At 41.3% G+C, this 19,935-nt stretch overlaps 1 protein-coding gene across 4 annotated transcripts in view; it reads left to right on the top strand.

Annotated features, from left to right (window-relative positions):
• Positions 1-19,935, top strand: part of REV1 (REV1 DNA directed polymerase) — an 82,833-nt gene that overhangs the window by 33,230 nt on the left and 29,668 nt on the right. For all 4 annotated transcript variants that reach the window (XM_055539435.1, XM_055539436.1, XM_055539434.1 and 1 more), the window contains exons 4-8: positions 388-556; positions 7,755-7,907; positions 10,606-11,318; positions 13,389-13,496; positions 14,917-15,033. In XM_055539435.1, the coding sequence (XP_055395410.1) occupies positions 388-556; positions 7,755-7,907; positions 10,606-11,318; positions 13,389-13,496; positions 14,917-15,033 (1,260 nt within the window). The remainder of the gene's footprint in view (positions 1-387; positions 557-7,754; positions 7,908-10,605; positions 11,319-13,388; positions 13,497-14,916; positions 15,034-19,935) is intronic.

Raw genomic sequence — 19,935 nt, 5'->3', positions numbered from 1 at the left:
AGAGCGCACAGCCGGTAGGTGTGGCGCACGGGCTTCGTTGCTCCATGGCATATAGGATCTTCCCAGACCAGGGATCGATCCCAAGTCTACTGTGTAGACAGTAGATGGATTCTTTATCCCTGAGCCACCAAGGAAGCCCGGCAGGAGATGTGTTTGTGTTGGTTGGCTGTTAGTGGCCAGGAGAATCAGCTATGCTGAGTAAGGCAAAACAGCTCTATCTCTTTGTAATTTTCCTCCCAGCTTCGTTTACTGACAGCACAGCCAAGGAGAAGGTGAACCAGGGATGTGTTCTTTAAATCATCCAGTTGAAGGGATTGTTCAGCTAATGCTCTACTTCTACTTTCTTATATATAAAACTTTCAGCGTGTTTTATTATTAATTTTACAGATCCATCTGCTGAGGAATTGAGAAAGCTAATGATGTTGCATGGAGGCCAGTATCACGTGTATTATTCCAGATCCAAAACAACACACATCATTGCCACAAATCTTCCTAATGCCAAAATCAAAGAGTTAAAGGGAGAAAAAGTAATTCGGCCAGAATGGATTGTGGAAAGGTAAGTTTAATTTTTAATTAAAGCGTTTTTAGAAATTGGAATGCTTATTTGTATTATAAACCCTTACCTAACCTGCAGTACCTTTTAACTTAAGGGTGAAGAGTAATCAGTGTCTTAAACAACACTGCTCTGCTCCTTGGGTGGCTCAGTGGTAAAGAACCCGCCTGCCAGTGCAGGAGACACAGGTTCTATCCCTGGGTCAGGTCGATCTCCTGGAGAAGGAAATGGCAACCCACTTTAGTATTCTTTCCTGGGGAACCCCATGGACAGAGGAGCCTGACGGGCTACAGTCTCTGGGGTCGCAAAAGAGTTGGACACGACTTAGCAACTGAACGACAACTGTTCTCCACAGCCTTGCGTAGTCGTTCAGGTGCCTATGGTCTGATGTTAGTGTTCCTGCATCCTCAGCTCCCAGAACTTAGGGGAGATGACTCAAGTAAGAGTAGGAGGCAGTGATGGAAGGGCTTGACCAAGTGTGTTACTCATTCAGCAAATGTCTGTGTACCTGTTATCAGTAGACAGTGCTCTTTGTACTTGGGAAATACACCATTGAGCAAAGCAGAGCACCTCCCCTGCTTCTGGGAGCTTCCATTCTACTGGGGGAAACAGATAATGAACAATATGTGAGTAAGTTGGAGACGACTGAGTGACTGAACTGAGTAAGTTTATATCATATCTCTCAAGGCTGTGGTTTTTCCTGTGGTCATGTATGGATGTGAGAGTTGGTCTGTGAAGAAGGCTGAGTGCCGAAGAATTGATGCTTTTGAACTGTGGTGTTGGAGAAGACTCCCAAGAGTCCCTTGGACTGCAAGGAGATCCAACCAGTCCATTCTGAAGGAGATCAGTCCTGGGATTTCTTTGGAAGGAATGATGCTAAAGCTGAAACTCCAGCACTTTGGCCACCTCATGCGAAGAGTTGACTCATTGGAAAAGACTCTGATGCTGGGAGGGATTGGGGGCAGGAGGAGAAGGGGACAACAGAGGATGAGATGGCTGGATGGCATTACTGACTCGATGGACGTGAGTCTCAGTGAATTCCAGGAGTTGGTGATGGACAGGGAGGCCTGGTGTGCTGCAATTCATGGGGTCGCAAAGAGTCAGACACGACTGAACGACTGAACTGAACTGAACGGAAGGGGAAAAAGATGAGGATAATGTGGACCTGAAGTTCTTGGAGAGGAGAGCAGTTTGCAGTATTATTAATACCTGTTTTTCAGTTGTTCTAGTTTCTTGGCTGTTGGTTTGGAATTGGTATGTTGTAAATCAGTGGTGACCATTCTTAGTAACTTTCTAACATAAAATACATCATCTGAAATTTGAGGATGAGCTAGAACTTAAGTGATTCACATATAATTTATATGAGTGATTGAAAGTTAAAAGTGAAAGTATTAAAATCATAATTTTATGCATGAATGGATTGTAATCAGTATGTGAGAGAATGGTCAGATTGTATAGTGGAGTGTTAATGACACAAACTTAGAAATTATTTAGGTCAACTGCCAAAGCTTTTTTTCTTACCCTAAATTTCATTAATTCTGACACCTTAAATTAATTTATTCGGTAGATTTAGACTTATTCAGGTCTTCTGTATCACAGATATCAGCATGAATTTGCAAGAGGCAGTATATTGTGGAAAGGCTGTGCCTGGGCTCTGGAAACAGACCTGAGTTCATGTTCAGGGTCCTTGTCGTCTTGGATTGTAACAGGAGCAGGGGTGCAGCCATTCTGAACCTTGTCTCCTCATTTGTAAAAGAAGATCACTGTCTACCTGTTATGACTATGTGAAAACTAGAAATAACTCATGCAGACTACCTGGCACAGTGCTTCCCATATTATAGAGACGTGATACGGAAGAAGCTGCTGCTGCTATGATATTTTATTTGTATTCTCTAAACATGACCGAGTATTAGAAAAATCAATTCCAGAAGGTCAAAGGTACATTTAGGTAAAAAGTGCATTTGGCTTCCAGAAAGCCAAATTATTCATATAGACTAGGGTTTTTTAAATTTAAGTCTTGGTATATTAAGTTGAAGACTCATCCCTGGAACATGCTGTGCTGTGTTCCAAGGACCCAATCACTGTTCATTATATAGGATTTATCCACATGGCTTTTAGTGGTGTGTCTTCTTAAAAAGGAGTTGTGAGGTTTTCGTATGAGAGGTTAGTATCATTTCAGAGTTCCGCTGTGTGTGGACACTTACACAGTCGTTTCATTGGCTGGGGCTGGGATTTGGATCTGGGGATGTTAGTCTGGCTTTGGGGAGAATAGGGGAGACCGTGGACGACAGGAAAGGAGGTGAGGGGGGCCCGGCTGGGCGCACGTTAGTGTGCTTAGAAAACGGTGGTCTTCAGGACAGCTCTTTCTTTATACTGGCTCTTTTTTGCTGAATGCAGCTAGAGGGGTAATTCAATAATAAACGCAGCTGAGGCAGTTACAAGTTATAAAATACACCTTCAGACCTAATGATCTGTTTTTAAATAACTGAAGTGACTTTGGAATCATGATTATCTGATGTATCTGCTTTATGTACTAGATGAGAAGGCAGGACTGATAAGGTTAACTGATTTGCCCAAGTGACAGAATTCAGAATCCAGATTTCTGACTCATCATTGGGTCTGCTCTTTGCTGTTTAAGTTGTTATAGGAGAACTGCCTCATTCATCTGTCTAGAAATGGATCAGTCAGCTCTGTGCTCTCATACATGACATAAATGCCTGGTGTCCGTGATGTCATAAGCATGGGCTTCTGCAGGGTAAATCAGAGCTGTTTGCTTCCATGCTCTAATCCCAGTCTTGTTCATCTCTTCTCCACTGCAGGGCTTTAATGAGAGTTTATTATACTTAAAAATTTGAACATTATATTAGCTGTTTAAAGAATGATATATGGTATTCTCTTCTATAATTGGTTTTCCTGTTTGGGGTTTGAGCAGTTTGAAAAGTGACTAACACTTCTAAGTGTGCAGATTGCTTTGATTCAAATTCCCTGGTGCCTGTGTAGGTGCCATTAAACCCGAGTTAATACAGGCATGTTTACGAGGTCACGACTTCCAAGAGGCAGGGGAGTCCTGTAATGAGAAGCCTGTGTGCATTAGTTTAAGTTCTGAGTTCTGTAACTGAAGGCTTTGTCTTATGAATCTTACGGTTGTATATGGTATAGTATGAGTTTGTGATTTTCGCATTTTTGTTAATCCCTTTCTGCAGACAATTTGATGTGGAAATTTGGAATGTGAAGTAGTTACGGAAGCCACTCTGGCCACCCCTCTGGCTCATCAGGGCAGAGCACAGTAGAAACCGTGGTGCCGTGCTACTCCAAGTCTGTTCTGTTCTCGTCGTCCGTTTTGCGTTGAGTCTCCCATGGCAAGAGAGCCTGGTTCTCCCAGGCTGGGCCGCAAGGAGAGAGGTTCCCGTTCACACCAGCCCACAGGGTCTTCTCCCAGTCAGTGCGCCCTTCCTTCCTGAGCTTCACATGCTCGTGTCTGTCACATAACTGCAGTGCCGTGAAGCCCTCACACTTCACATGGAATAAAACTGTTTCTAATTACACTCCACATAATTATTAGAGTGCTTATTCATATCAAATATAAGTTGACTACAATTTTATCTCATGATTTTCCCCTTACGTTTTTGTGTCTTGCATCAATTCTTAATAGAAAGTATGCATGATTCTTGTTTCTGGTCTAGATTTGCGTTTAAAAAAAATTTATCTTGAGTATTTACTTTTTTCTCTCACAACACTACAGAATTCTTCTCAAATTATTTTTACTTGGCCAACTACTCAGTACACACATTTCAGTCCCCCCCCCACCCCATGTTGTAGATAATATTTATAAGAAAATATATTCTTGGTTTTCAGGAGCTAAAGAATGACTATGAATAGTTTAACTCTCAGTATTTGTAGTGAAAAATAAAAAGCAGTTTGGGCCCTGTAGGATAAAGGACAACAAGTTATATATATGTGTTCTTACCTGTTATTTCCTTTTCTGAGCTTGTACAATCTTTGTGAGTGGTTGGAAAGCTTAGGTGATCAGAGAGGTAGGGACAAAGGCAATTTTAATGTTGAATGAATGAAGAATTTTTGTTTAGTGGTAGAATATAATGCAAAAACAGTTCGGTTTTTCCTTAGCCCATAATTCAGTCCTTTCTTGTCTTAAATTCACTTTTGAATGAGGAAGAAAACATGCCTGAATTGGATGGGCAGGTGAATACACGGTGTTAGGGGTTTTCTCATAGAGAATGACTGGGACGTTGACTGGAGCCATATGACATTTGATGAGCAGAATTGCATCATCTAAAGAAGATAGTATTGCTACAGTGATACTACAGAGTTTGGAATGGAAATCAACGTAGTGACTTTCATATCTTGATTTCTACAAAATTTTCCAGATTCTGGTTATAACTGTCAGTGTAAATTCATTGTGTCAGCATAGGAAATGATTTAGAGGAGTGTTAGAAGCAAGGTTCTACTTTAGAGATAAGTTTTCTGGGGCTAGAGGACAAACCGAGAGGTAAGAGTCCCCAGAGTAAGTAAATATTTCACATCAGTGAATATGTGTCTGATACAGTGAATAGAATATATATATTATATAATATATACACACATATCTTTCATATATACCAGAGTCTATTTTCAGTGTATGAAGGAAGTCCACTGTTTAAAGAAATCATGTAGTAATATCTTTTGGTAAAGTGAAACTCCTTTTGATCTTGAAATCTGGATTTTGATATTTGGTATTCAGCTTTTTTTTTTCTTAAAAATAGTAGAACATATACAGTTCCTTTGTGCTTAGGATAAGCAGTGAAATTAGACAATGTTACAAGTTAATCCCTGAGAGATTTCTTAAAAGAAGATCTTTTAAAAACATACCTTCAGATAATGCTTTTGCCATGTCTGTAGCTGGACAGATGGATAAGTCATGACAGTTAGGAATGTACAATGTATGTGTAGTGGTTTGGGTTTGAAATTTTAAAAATTCCTTGTCTAACAAGATGGTGATGCGCTGGGCTTTAGTTGCTTTTGCTAGGCATCTCTGAGGAGGTCTGGTGAAACCTGCAGTATTAAACTTGGCTCTCTTATCAGTCTCCATGGGCTGAGAGCCTTAGGTTCCGCCAGGTGACCTCAGTCTTCACAGGGGTCGTGTGCGGTCAGGGTTGACCACAGAGAGCCCCTCGAGTCTGGTCAGCCAGCACTCTGCCAGGAGGCTGGGAGAAGCCAGCACGACCGCGGGGCCTGTCCTGGCTTTGCTGCACTTGGGTCTTCCTTCTGGTGTGCCCCTGGCACACCGGGCACCGTTGCTGTCTCCGCTGTGTTGTCTTGATAAAAACTGACTCGAGCCTGATGGTAGTTTCTTTAGTAAATGAGGGTTGAAGTGTGCTGTCAGTAGTAACGTTCTCCACTGTCGTGATTTAGTGCTTCAGCATGTTTAGTAATGCTACCTAAAGCTGAAGGTGTTTCAGGGGGATTATATACTGCTATAATTACAAAAAGAACTTAGTTTGCAACATGATATATTTCCATTTTTAGGATATCATCATACGTTTTTCAGTATTCACAGTTGTTGACTCATATTTTGAATTGGTTTGTTTGTTTAAGTCAGTTCAGTAATTTCTTACACTTTAAGTTTTGTAGCATGCCTTTTGAGGAAAACGTCAAAACTTTTGAATTTGTCAGATAATAAGAAAAGTATTTTACTCTTTATTCATTTTTTCCTAATTAACTGAAGGGTGGCTTTCTTAATATATAGTTTAGGTTTAAAGCCACACATGCTTTCAAAAGTTTCAATTTTGAATTGAAAATGATATATTTAAAGACAGTAACCATATGTAACTCAGTTTATTAGAAAGCAAATTTTAGTTTAATGAACTTGGTTTTAGCTCTTAGTTATAATAGGTGTTTGGGAGTGTCTGTTAATGGGCCAGGACTGTCTAGTATTATACTACTCATGCCCCCTGATTTATCTCAGTGATGTTTGATATGTAGCTAGTGAATGTTTGGAAGAGGATACATAGATGTATATGATAACTTCTGTTAGTTCCTGTCTTCTAGTGGCCTTGTCTCTATCACATTTATACACATAAAATAGTATAAATTACTTACTTCTCTTAAAGTTGAGGTTATTTTATGCTTCACATTACAGGCTTTCACATGTAATAGACCTGATGTGAATCTTAGAAATTGGGGATCCTCATCCAGTCCCGTTATTCTGGGGAAACGACATGTGAGATAGGTTGAGAAAACCTCGATGATTGTATGTGAACTGGAGAAAGATTGTTGTTGTTGTTGTTCAGTCGCTCCGTCGAGTCTAACTCCTTGCGACCCCATGGACCACATCATGTCAGGCTTCCCTGCCCTTCACCATCTCCTGGAGTTTGCTCAAACTCATGTCCATTGAGTCGGTGATCCCACCCAGCCATCTCATGATCTCTGTTGTCCCCTTCTTCTGCCTTCACTCTTTCCCAGCTGATATCAGGGTCTTTTCTAATGAGTCGGCTGTCTTTTCTAATGAGTCACCTCTTCTCATCAGGTGGCCAAAGTATTGGAGCTTCAACATCAGTCTTTCTAATGAATATTCAGGATTGATTTCCTTTAGGTTTGACTGGGTTGATCTTGCAGTCCAAGGGACTCTCAAGAGTCTTCTGCAACACCACAGCTCAAAAGCATCAGTTCATCGGCATTCAGCCTTCTTTATGGTTCATCTCTCACATCCATACCTGACTACTGGAAAAACCATAGCTTTTACTATATGAACCTTTGTCGGCGAAGTAATGTCTCTGCTTTTTAATATGAAGTCTAGGTTTGTCAAAACTTTTCTTCCAAGGAGCAGGTATCTTTTAATTCATGGCTGCAGTCACCATCTGTAGCGATTTTGGGGAAAGATTGTGGTTAATATTAAAGTCATGATTATTAAAATATTGACTAGTCCAGCTCTGTGTTTAAACTTTTCTCATCCTATTCTCTAGTTTTCCCCTCCTCAATGTGAGATTGTTGGCCACTAGTTTTTAAAATTTCAGACACGTCTCTTCATGTTTAACTAAAATTATCTTGTATTAGGACCACTAAAACAAAGGAGGAAGGAATAAACTAGAAAGGGCAATGACATGGTGGTGGTGGAATACTCCTGTTATTGAGAACATTGATTTTCTGTGAAGCTCGTGTACCCCTGGTATTAAACTCTTAAATTGCTCTGACTTTTTCGTTTTAGCATCAAAGCTGGACGACTCCTGTCCTGCATTCCGTATCAGCTGTACAGCAAGCCATCCTCTGTGCAGAAGAGTCTCAACTTTAATCCTGTGTGCAAACCTGAGGACCCGCTCCCCGGTCCCAGCAGCATCACCAAGCAGCTCAACGACAGGGTGTAAGTGCGTGTGGTTGGGGCGACCGCGGAGCTGGGGTTTAGAGTGTGCATGGCCCCTGCTCTACTCAAGATAGAAACACACGTCAAACCTGGCTATTCATCTGTATTAATCCTGGTGAACTATAGGGGTGGGTGTCTTACCTAAACATTATTTTTATCATGACAGTTTCATAAATAAAATGTAAACAAAACTTTTCCACTCACGTTAGATTTCCATGTTAAAGCAATGGCTGTTAAGTGACTAGAATTAAACTTTCTCATGGATTGTCGTGGCAGTGATAGTTTTTGGCACGAGTGCTTTGCTGCAGAATGTTACCTTCTCAAAGGCGGGACCGCGCCACTGTGCATTTGTTGTGTGCTGTTGCACAGAAAGGTAGACAATGAGAATGTTAACATTTCCAGGTTATTTTTGAAAAATTCTAAGTCAGTAACAATATAAAAACATAAATACTTTATGTTGGTGAAAATTTAGTTGATGACCCTCAAGGTTATAGAATTAGAGATGAATCTAGGCCTTATTCCATGTGTCTGGTTTTAAAAATATTTTGATTTAAGCTTTAATTGCAGTAACCCTAGGTAAATTGGCTCCACAGTTAATTGGTATGTTGCGTTAACTTATATATCAGGTGGTTTATCATCATGACTCATTGTCATGAGCCTTCCTCCTTATTTATTAAATTGCTTGCTTTGGGAGTTGGATATGTTTTTTCCAAAAGACCGGGAGTCTTAATTGCACTGGGGGATCCAGTGCCACTACCTTCTGTAGCTTTGCTGGCGTTTGTTCTTTAACTGTATTCACTTACATAAGTTGTTTTTCATGTTACCTAAAACTTCTAATTTTGTTTTTTTTTGTACCATCAGTGTGTACAGGCAATATCAGAAAACTTTGTGAATGCACAGCTTCATCTTTTTTTTTCTTACTCCACTAATAAAGGAAAATATCTATGTGTGTGTGTTTTGAAATTCTTCTCTGTGTCGATTTTAGGAAGAATTTGCCTATTAGATTGTAATTATTGATCCATTTATGTTGTTGCCTAGTGAATATATTACCCACCTGTGGTGTGTTTCCAGTCCAGCCTCTTTAGATGTCCGGTTGCCTAGGCTGGAACACCATAGTGCAGAAGGAGGGCTGTGAGCAGTGTTCTATTGCCAGTGTGTGCATTTCTATTGCATGTGTTGCTAGTATTCATTTAAAGTCTTAGTATTTATAACACAGAAAACTAGATCTAAGGCTTTTCTGATTGCAGTTTTGTTTCTTTCTTGATCTTTATTTTCTGGCATGTTCAGCGCATTTTATAAACTTTTTTGAAGCTCCTTCATGCCGCTTTTTGCTCCCTTGCTCTTTGTCTCAAGGGCCAGACTTTCTCTGTCTTAGATCGCGTTAGGTTTTCTTTCCTTCGTCTCTTAATCGTTTCTGGTTGGTTTTCTGTTTCTCTCTGTGGTGTGCTTACTTGCGAGGCTTTGACCTACCCAGAGTTGGCAGTCAGATTCCACAAGCTGATCAGCCAGAGCCAACCCAGAAATGGGAGGTGATGTTTGGATACAGGTCATGTGTGGTTTTCCTGTGTAGTCATTCTGTCATTCATAATAGACTCAGTTGGTATTAGGAGGAGGAACTTGAGATTAAACCTGTTGATGGGGTGGCAGTCTAACCTGTGCCTTGGTGCTGTGCGTGCCCTCATCTGGAGCCTGAACTGAAACTGGGCAAACGCTGTGGACCTTCCTAAGAAGAGTGAATTACGGCTTTGTAGTTCAGACTCCTGTTTTTGTTACTTAGATGATTCTTTTGAATACAAATGAATTTTTAATTACAGAGCATTACCGGGAATCATTGGAGGAGCGATGGAATTTAGTGTAGCGTTTATCATAGTTCTTGCATTGATAAACCTGTCATCAGGACACTGGGTCCAGACCGCCTTGGACCTACCATCGTGGCATCTACATAATGCATTTCTTAGAAAGGAAACACTAATTCCCTGTCAATAGGGCAAACATCCGCATTTTTCTGGATATAAATTTCATTGAATTAACCTTACACATTGACTTTTTCTTTTTTTTACTTTTTATCTACATCAGTTGACCCTTTTAATGGATTAATGAATACAGTCTGTTGGTTGTTTCCTGAGGGAAAGTAACCAGCCTCAGGAGGGCGGCAGTATTGAATTTAATGTGTTGAACAGTACCTTACATAAAAAACTGAAAATAAACATAGCAGTTAGAATTCACATGAGGTTTCTTACCCATTTTTACAGGAATTATTCATATTGTATTAATTGAGCAAATGCTTGACTACTAATGTATGCCAGGCACTGTGCCTCAGTCTGGGTGTTTAAAGCTTATACCAATAGATGATGATTTTTAATGGGAAAATAATTGAAAATTGTTTTTTGGGTTTTTTCTTCAATCTCAGATGATCCCATTCTATTTCTTCTTTGGGAGTGTCTGAAATTTTAAAAAGGAAACAAAACCTAAAAGGCTGTTAATGTGCTAGAATTTTCCTAGTACCTTGCTCCTTCAGTTTAGAAAAGAAATATCTTCTGTTGGAAGAAAAGTAATTCAAGTCATGGTTTAATCTTTCAGATTCGGGCGGGGTGATATTAAAGTGTATATCAGTAAGAGAGTTTACATGAAAAATTGTTTCAGCTTGAAAGTCCGACACTATTCATTTAAACAAAAATTTTTTCTTTTCCTGCTTTAGAAATCACATAATTAAGAAAATTGAAACGGAAAGTGAAGTCAGAGTCAATGGAGTGAACAACTGGAATGAAGAAGCTGCAGATAATGACTTTGATTTTGTGGGGCTGGAGCCTGTCTTCCCAGGAAGGAAACAGAACGGAATTCCGCATCCCAGAGGTGGCCGTGCCCTTTGTAATGGGCACGCCCACAGCTCTCACGGTGCCTTAGAAAGCGTGGGCTGCTTGGCGCCCCCGGGCAGTGGTGTCGCCAGCAGGCTGTCCCCAGAGCCTGCCCAGGAGGAGGCCGCGGGGGCCGAGGGGAGCCGCGGCGCCTTCAGAGACTGCACCGTGCAGCTGGCCCAGCAGAGCGCCTGCAGCGCGGACGCTCTGCGGGATCCACACAGAACTAAGCCCTTCTCCTCGCCGCCTTTGCACAGTAACCCTCGAGTCAACGGTGCTCACCACTCCACCGTTCAGGGGCCTTCAAGCACAAAGAGCACTTCTTCAGTACCTTCCCCAAGCAGGGGGCGGCCCTCGGGGCCACCCAGACCCTCGGACTTCAACTTCATCTCGGACTTCTACTCCCGGTCGAGACTGCATCACATATCCGCGTGGAAGTGGGAACTGACTGAGTTTGTCAGTGCGCTGCAGAAACAGAGTAGTGGTATCTTTCCAGGAAGGGAAAAGTTAAAAAAAATGAAAGCAGGCAGGTCCGCACTTGTTGTAACTGACACAGGTAGATACTCAACTACAATCGTTTTCTTAAGAACAGTCATGCTTACCATTTTGTTCTTAATCTGTCACTGGGGTTCTGGTCAGTACTAAGCTCTTGTAACGTGGAAGTCTTGAGGAGTGTCGGGTTTTGTAAGTAACAGTAAGTATAACAGATGATAAAAAGCTTTCTTACTAAAGTATTTTTTACAAAATTAGTTTTGACTTTTAACTAAATTTTAACTAAAAATCTTTTAAGTAATTTGAATAGGCCCAAGGTTGGGGTTCTGAGCATTCATTCTTCCTGTAGACTTTATCAGTTGTTGAAGTTTTGAACTGTAAAATATAGTTTAGTTTATATTCAGTGCTTAATCTCCTGTAAAAATGGTTTGGTAAGAGGAACTGTTAATTTTTAAAAGCTTGCGTCATAATAATTTTTCAGTCATTAAGTGACTTTGACATAATAGCTGTTGTAATCATAGTGGTTCGCTTTTAGTGAGGTTAAGTGTTTTCACATAAGTAGATTGGCTAATTGTGTTTTGTATTTCAATATTTCTCTTGTCATCAGAACAAACCCAACAGTAACAGGCTGTATTTCTGTGCCTGTCAATATAAATTGGTGTCTAGTTTGAGGCTTTCGTTGCTTTTTATGGCTTACATGGTTCCTCCCTGAAGATGAACTGCCATTGCCCTTCAGTTTATAGCTGTGGAAACAGGTGCACAGAGAAGCTCACGTCTCCCAGACTGGTAGAGCCTCTACATGTGGGTTTCTTGTTATGGTTTGCTGTGTTTAGTTTTTCCAAATGCTTTTTGTTATTTATAAAATAGTTCAAAATAATGGTTATAGGTATTAGATTTTCCTTATATCATGCCTTGGTCTTGTTACCTAAAGGTCATTTAATTTAGAAAGCTTCAAAGAGTAATTATGAATCATTTCCATGAGTGGGAATTTTCCAAGATGAGAGATTTTTATATTGTATGAAAGCATTCAGTGGGCATTTCATATATGCCTTCCATATGACTTGAATCTTTAAAACCATTATTTTGAGTTGTTTACATTATGTTTATATAATAGTTTTATACAGCAGGATTATAATTAAGATCTATAAGTTATTTCTTGAGGTAACAGGGAGAGCAGCAGGGAAGCCCCTGGCTTTGGAGTCAGGCAGCCGCGCGTCGCCTAGCTGCGCCATTCTCAGAAAGCAGCGTGTGAGTTCACTCTCTGCGTCTGTCTCCCGTTGGCTGGCGAGTGATGGTCCAGGAGGTGGTAGGAGCAGGGCCAGCGCTGTGCCCTTAGTGGGAACAAGGGAAAGGTGCTCATAGTCACGGTCTGGTAAATAGAGTTGTCTCAACCTTTTGGGTAGTAACTGTAAGTTTTTAGAAGCCTGTTACGAAGACTAACCTCAGTACTATTGTTCTTAAATCTATCAGAGGAAAATTCCTTTGTGAGATCATCGCTTTTTACAAGGGTGGTGGCCTGTGGGCTCTGAAATCAGACGGCCTGGGACCAGCTCAGCCTCCTACTGGCTGTGTGACTGAAGTTATTATTCTGCAAAATGGGGATAATAAGCTTATTATCTCTTTCATAGTGTGGTTGTAAGGATTTAAATGAATCCATGTAAAGCTCTTCCAGCAGTGCCTGACACCTACTGCCCAGCACTGGTAACAGTAGCAGTGTGTATGGCCGTCCTATCGAGGAATGCTGTTACCACGTGGAGTAGCGGTCCTCTAAAGTGCTTAGCTCCCTGGGACTAAATATGTGAACACACTTTGTACATTTTTATATACCATTCAGCACACAGGAGTAACTTTGAGATAAGCATTTAGACAGATTGAGAGATTTGTTAGAATGTAGACTAGGAAACATGATGTTTGGAAACTAAATTTGTATCTCTGCATTATTTTTAGAGCCAAAGAAACTGAACTTTGATTTCTCTTGAGGTGATATAAATAATCTACTATAGAATCTGTATTTTTTTAAAAACTTCATTCTGCTTGTAAGCATTTAAGAATATAATTTCTAAAGTTAACTAGACCTGATTTTTTTTAAAGTATTGGTTAGTTTGGGGTTTGAACGTTCTTTTTTTCCTTCTAGGAACTATGTCAGTATTGAGTTCACCCAGACATCAGAGCTGTATAATGCATGTTGATATGGATTGCTTCTTTGTATCAGTGGGTATACGAAATAGACCAGATCTCAAAGGTCTGTATTCTTGTTTATGTATTAAGAAAATTGATATGTTGTTACAAATATATATTCTAAGGGATCACAAAATACTCTTTAAGAAATATTCATTCTGATTTTCCTTGGCAAAATCAGTTACTGCTTCCAGTTTTTCTGGACTCCATAATTAAGAAAGATTGAGGGAAATTAGAAAAAAGATTTTTCCTCCCTGTAGAGATCAGGCCTTTAGGGAAGAATACTCTTCATTTGAAGGATCTATCATTAAGATTAAGGACCTGCTTTGGGCATTTTCTATGTTTTTATCTATAGTTATTATTTTTTGTCAATAAATGGAAATTTTATGGTAGCATATGTCTTTGCGACTTGGGTCACTATCCTTCCTCTTGAATGAGCCATCTGTGGGGGCATTCTAAGGTTTTGGGTGTAGAGTAATTTTGTATTATTGAGCGTTGTTAAAACGTGTTGTCCTCCGTGCAGTCTTTGTTTTAATGGAAATTTTAGGTATTTGTGAGCTGTCAGTACTTTTGAAAATATTTATTCTGGATTTTTCAGAAGTTTAAATCTGAAAGAGATAACTAATAGCCTTTTCTTCCGAGAGTGAGTATTTCTTCCGAGAGTGTAAGGGAAGCACAGAAGCTGCTGGGGATAATAATAGGGCTTTATTTTTATCACAGGTAGTTGCTGCTTCAGCTCTGATAGGGGTGTTTAGATTGTAAAGAGTTGATTTTAGCCCATGACTGGCTTTTTGATGCATTTTTTTCTTTGTCCTCACTAATGCATTTAGTGAAATATATTTTTATACACACACATACACAAAAAATCCATGAATTATCCATGTGTTGGTTTACAGAGTTAGAGCTATCTTCTGACACATACGCATGCAAAGAAATGGTGTGTGAAAGATTTTGTAACTAAACCAAAAATTTCATGACTATATATACTCACCTTTGATTCTGTAGTAGGTCAGGTTGTGATTCCTCTGCATATATATTTGATTAGTTTTTTTTCTTGCTGTAAAAATAAAGATTAGCTTAGATGTTACCTTACTTTTTGATACCAGAATTATAAAAAGCCTAGACAGCTTTTCTTTCTCTCCTCACCCTGCCACTCTGAATTGAGGTTCTCTGTTGCCTGTTTTCTACTTTAAGAAACCAGAGAGACAACGAGAAGCTATGATAGTGTTGCTTTTAAGTTGAATAAATGCATCAAAATTGTCATGAGTAGTTTACTTTGGGGGGAGCAAAGACACTTAGATGACTTTTGCATAGCAGTTGATAATCTTTAAAGCTCCTGGCTCCATTAGGGACTAATGCCTGAATAAAGCTAAAGAAAAATGTCATATTTTTTTATGTCTTCTGAAAAATTTTCCATTACATGTTTTTTACTGTTGTTAACGTTCCTGTGCTTAGATTTAAAACTAACTGTACTCTTCTTACAGGAAAACCAGTGGCTGTTACAAGTAACAGGGGCACCGGCAGGGCCCCTCTGCGTCCTGGCGCTAACCCCCAGTTGGAATGGCAGTATTATCAGAATAAGATCCTGAGAGGCAAAGCAGGTACAGATAACAAGCTGTGAAGTCCTAGTGCACCTGTCGAAGACTTCTGCATTTTGCTTTGGTTCTGTTGTTACAGAAATAAAAGCAGAGTTGAAACAATTAGGTTTTTCATTCAAGGGTTTTAAGGGTGTCAGTCACATATTAAAGCAGAATCTGAACATAATACGAATGAGTGGTTTATAGTTAGGCTTTGTTGAATTGGATAATGATACTTTCCTGGGAAAGAGAGTGAAGAATGTTTAAAAGGCATGATTAGCTTGCTTTGTATAGATTTAGTTTGGGGAGGAAGATCATGGACATCATTTTGTAGGAACCTCTAGACTTGAAAGTTAATTACCTGTTGTTTAGGGCTCTTGATTCCAGCAAGGACGCTAAAGTTTGTTTTCTGAAGACGTGTAGGCATCGGTGGACTGAAGAGCAGTTAAGGTCTTAGTTTACTGGAGTGAGAAGATGAATGCCAGCAAGCATCCCCACATCTTTGTTGTACCTATTTCATACGAAAAACTTTTTTCTTGCCTCTTTGGCTTTTCAATTTTGGCTGTTAATAAGCAAAAATTAAATAAATTACACTAATCATATTACTGTTAAGATTTTCATGTCTCTCCCCTCCTCCTCCCTCCCCCACCCCACAGTTTTCCCTGAGAAATACTTGCTTAGTAATTACTAAGTAATTATTTAACATTGGTCAGTTTTCTCATGGATGTCTGTGGATACAATTTTTTTGATTAATTTTTTAGAAAAGTGTTAATCAGAAAATAGATATGTAGCAGTCTGGATGGCTTGCAGTTAAACTTCATCCCAGTTATTTCAGGTTCTTAGTTTTCAGTTACAAAAACTGGGGCTTATTTTAGAAATGACCTCGATGAAATTAAGATGAAAGGAATGCCAGTAGATGTCTCGGAGGACCTTCTTGGGATTACATTTTTCTTGCTGGTTGTGATCATCATGCCATGGATACAAAGGATAATTATAGCTGTGTTTTGATGCTTCATGTGTACTTGTGTTCTCCAGACTTCCTGAAACTTTTCCTGGTCATTAAATAAGAGAGTTTTTGAGATTCCAGTGTTTCATGTGAAGTGAGTAGAATTTGAGGTTGGTATTCTGAACTTGTTGAGAGTTAGTTGTATTGTGGTATTTGATAAGATGGGTTGTTGAAGTATTGGTAGCTTGGTTTTGTGGTAGGTTGGTTTTCCTTTTTGTCTTTTCTGTGTGGTATTAAAGATGCAATCTAACATTCTGGTAAACAGGTAGCTTAAGAGAATGCACGGCACTTGTCACACTGGGCACTCAAGAAATTCTGAATGAGCTTTAAACAGGGAAGACGCCTGTGCACGCTGCTCATAGCATCTCTTGGTGCCCCGATGCTCAGAGCTGCTCCTGTGGGTGGAACCTTGTGTCTGCCCCTGTTACGCAGTATGCGTCCAGAGGTTTGGTCTTGGCAAGCAGCCTTCCTCAGCGTGGAGAGCTGGTCCTCTCGGGTCTTTCCTCCTGTCACCAGTGATCTGACCATAAGCAGTTTGTAAGCAGAATTCTGACCTTGGTAATAACTTAATTGTCTTCCTCGGTGTAGCTGCTGGATTTTCATAAGCTCGTATAGCTCACATTCTCTCTGCCTCTTTAAGTATGAGTGGTAAACCAGAAAGTAAATATTAGAAGAAGTATTGATGTTGCACTTGCCATTGAAAACTGTCAAAACTGGATTTTCCTGTCACTAGAAAAAGAGAATGCGATACTTTATGTTTTATACTCTCTCTGACTGGACATCAGTCACTCCCATGTGTGTCCTAAACTGTGGACCTGTTAGTGTCTTAACAGTATCTACTGCATGTAGCGTGAGTAGCTGTCCTTTGTTACAGATGGGGTGCAGTTAAGCTCACACCTGGAACTTGTTCTTCCGGTGCTTTTGTTCCTCTCTCCTTGTTACTCTTTGATCTTTCTTTCCCTGGGCCCTATAATTAGATAATGACACCAAATTTTAAAACATTGAGGATCAATTTTGGAATTAGAATCTTTGCCTTCTGTACCAGAACTTTAAGAAAAAATGCAGTTCTAATGTTTTGTCTTACACATCTAGGCAAGGTCTTAGAGCCAAGAGCATCATTGGCCTTTTATAGGACCTCAGTTTCTTACTTGTCACATTGAGGGACTCCGTCTGATCAGACCAGCGTGCCCAGGGCCCCCACCCCAGGCCTCTCTGCAGCTGCTCCTGAGCCGTACTCAGCAGTGAGCCTTTTCGTTGACCATCTCGAATTTGGAAATTCTCCCTTCCCAGATTCCAGAATGCAGGTGTTCCCTATCCCTTCAGCAACTTCAGTGTTCATTCTAAGAGCGACCAAAGTTTTAAATTGTGTTAGCATAGATCTATTCTCAGCCATCTCTTTTTCACAGATGCGGGTCCTCTCTGCTTTCTCCAGCCGTCCCTGCGCACGCTGCATATGCCGTCTGGTTTGTCAGGGTTTGGCGAGCAGCCTTCTCCTTCGCCCTCCAGGGAGGACGCTGTGTCCCTGCGTTTCCCCCGAATCCCCCGCGAAGCCGCTCCCTCCGCTCGTGCAGGCCTTGTGCCTGCCGCGCTGTGGGCCGGGTCAGCCCACCCAGAGCAGAGAACTTTGCCAGGCTCCCCAGGCAGGCCGCTGGGAGCAGGGACTACGGACAGTTCTCACCAGCAGCATCACTTTTCCCTTAGGTGGGTTAATTAGCCCTTCGAGTAGAAGTCCCCTGACTCCCCAGCTCTTAAGGCATAACTCATGGGTGCTGCTTTGAAAGGCAGCTGGTTGTGGCTATTCAGGCTTCAGCTCTTCTTTTTTGGGTTAGTAGCAGCCACTATTGAACTGTCATACTGCTGCTAAGTCGCCTCAGTCGTGTCCGACTCTGTGCGACCCCAAAGACGGCAGCCTAGTGGCTCCCCCCGTCCCTGGGATTCTCCAGGCAAGAACACTGGAGTGGGTTGCCATTTCCTTCTCCGGTGCGTGAAAGTGAAAAGTGAAAGTGAAGTCGCTCAGTCATGTCTGACTCTTCGAGACCCCATGGGCTGCAGCCTACCAGGCTGCTCCGTCCATGGGATTTTCCAGGCAAGAGTACTGGAGTGGGGTGCCATTGCCTTCTCCAGAACTGTCATACTAACAACCCTGAAATCCTTACATATTTTCAGCTTAGAATGATGGACTATTAAAGCTGATACTTAGCCTTCCAAACCCCTTCAGGACACTGGGTCAACTGCTCTGCATTCTGTCTTTAATTTGTCCTAGTATAGCATATGTTCTGGAGAAGGCAATGGCACCCCACTGCAGTACTCTCGCCTGGAAAATCCCATGGACGGAGGAGCCTGGTGGGCTGCAGTCCATGGGGTCGCTGAGGGTCGGACACGACTGAGCGACTTCACTTTCACTTTTCCTTTCACACATTGGAGAAGGAAATGGCAACCCACTCCAGTGTTCTTGCCTGGAGAATCCCAGAACGGGGGAGCCTGGTGGGCTGCCGTCTCAGGGATCGCACAGAGTCGGACACGACTGAAGCAACTTAGCAGCAGCAGCAGCATAGCATATGTTCACTTCAGTTCAGTTCAGTTCAGCTGCTCAGTCATGTCCGACTCTGCGACCCCATGAATCGCAGCACGCCAGGCCTCCCTGTCCATCACCAACTCCCGGAGTTCACTCAAACACGTCCATCGAGTCAGTGACGCCATCCAGCCATCTCATCCTCTGTTGTCCCCTTCTCCTCCTGCCCCCAATCCTTCCCAACATCAGAGTCATTTCCAGTGATTCAACTCTTTGCCTGAGGTGGCCAAAGTACTGGAGTTTCAGCTTCAGCATCATTCCTTCCAATGAACACCCAGGGCTGATCTCCTTTAGGATGGACTGGTTGGATCTCCTTGCAGTCCAAGGGACTCTCAAGAGTCTTCTCCAACACCACAGTTCAAAAGCATCAATTCTTTGGCACTCAGCCTTCTTCACAGTCCAACTTTCACATCCATACATGACCACAGGAAAAACCATAGCCTTGACTAGACGGACATTACTTTGTTGGCAAAGTAACATCTCTGCTTTTCAATATGCTATCTAGGTTGGTCATAACTTTCCTTCCAAAGAGTAAGCGTCTTTTAATATCATGGCTGCAGTCACCATCTGCAGTGATTTTGGAGTCATGCTGTTTCAGAAATCATGGCTCAGATTGTATGCTATGCTGATTTTGGATGCAAGTGGAATCTGACCCTGTGAATATGCCAGTCCTCATACTTTGATTTGCGTTTATGCTTCATGTGTGTGGGTGCTGGAACCCAGACTTGCTTGTCTGTGTCGCGTAGTCGGGTGAAATGTGTTGAGGGTTACTGAAGTCAGACCAGGAGGAGTTGTTTGTAAACCTTTGTTTGCCTGGCAGTGCTTTTCACTTGGCTGGTTTTTCATGGAATGTTATGTCTCTGAAATAAATAGAAAGGAGATCCTGAGCTTGTTCGTGACGTGCTGTTAACGCTGTGCTGTCAGCGTCTGTCTAGAATCAGCCCAGGCACTCTGTCTTATTTTACTGACTCATGGTATTTTTCGTTCAGAATAGTACAACTATGAGAATAGATTTTTTTAGAGCATATTCTTTTTGGGAATTCGGTAGTGTCCCAAGAGACGTAACTGAAGTTGTGTTTTAATCCATTTCTCACTCGCTGGTCGTATCACAGGACGTGCTGTATCAGAAATCATAGCTCAGATCGTATGCTCTGTCTAGACTGTGTGCTTCGGTGTTCTTGTGTGAAGCTGGAAGTTGGGAGAGCTGTGTCATCCTTTTGCAGCTGTAGGAAGGGGTTCATTATTCTTGTGCATCTCCAGAGACCTGAAGGGATGGTTTATATTTATCCTTTGGTATATGTCTCTTCAAACTGTTATTAAGATAGAACTGTATGTATTGTGATAAGTT

Source organism: Bubalus kerabau, chromosome 11 (assembly GCF_029407905.1).
Source record: "Bubalus kerabau isolate K-KA32 ecotype Philippines breed swamp buffalo chromosome 11, PCC_UOA_SB_1v2, whole genome shotgun sequence".
Lineage (NCBI taxonomy): Eukaryota > Metazoa > Chordata > Mammalia > Artiodactyla > Bovidae > Bubalus > Bubalus kerabau.
Note: the sequence above shows the minus strand (reverse complement) of the source record. Positions and strands in the feature narration are given on the sequence as shown.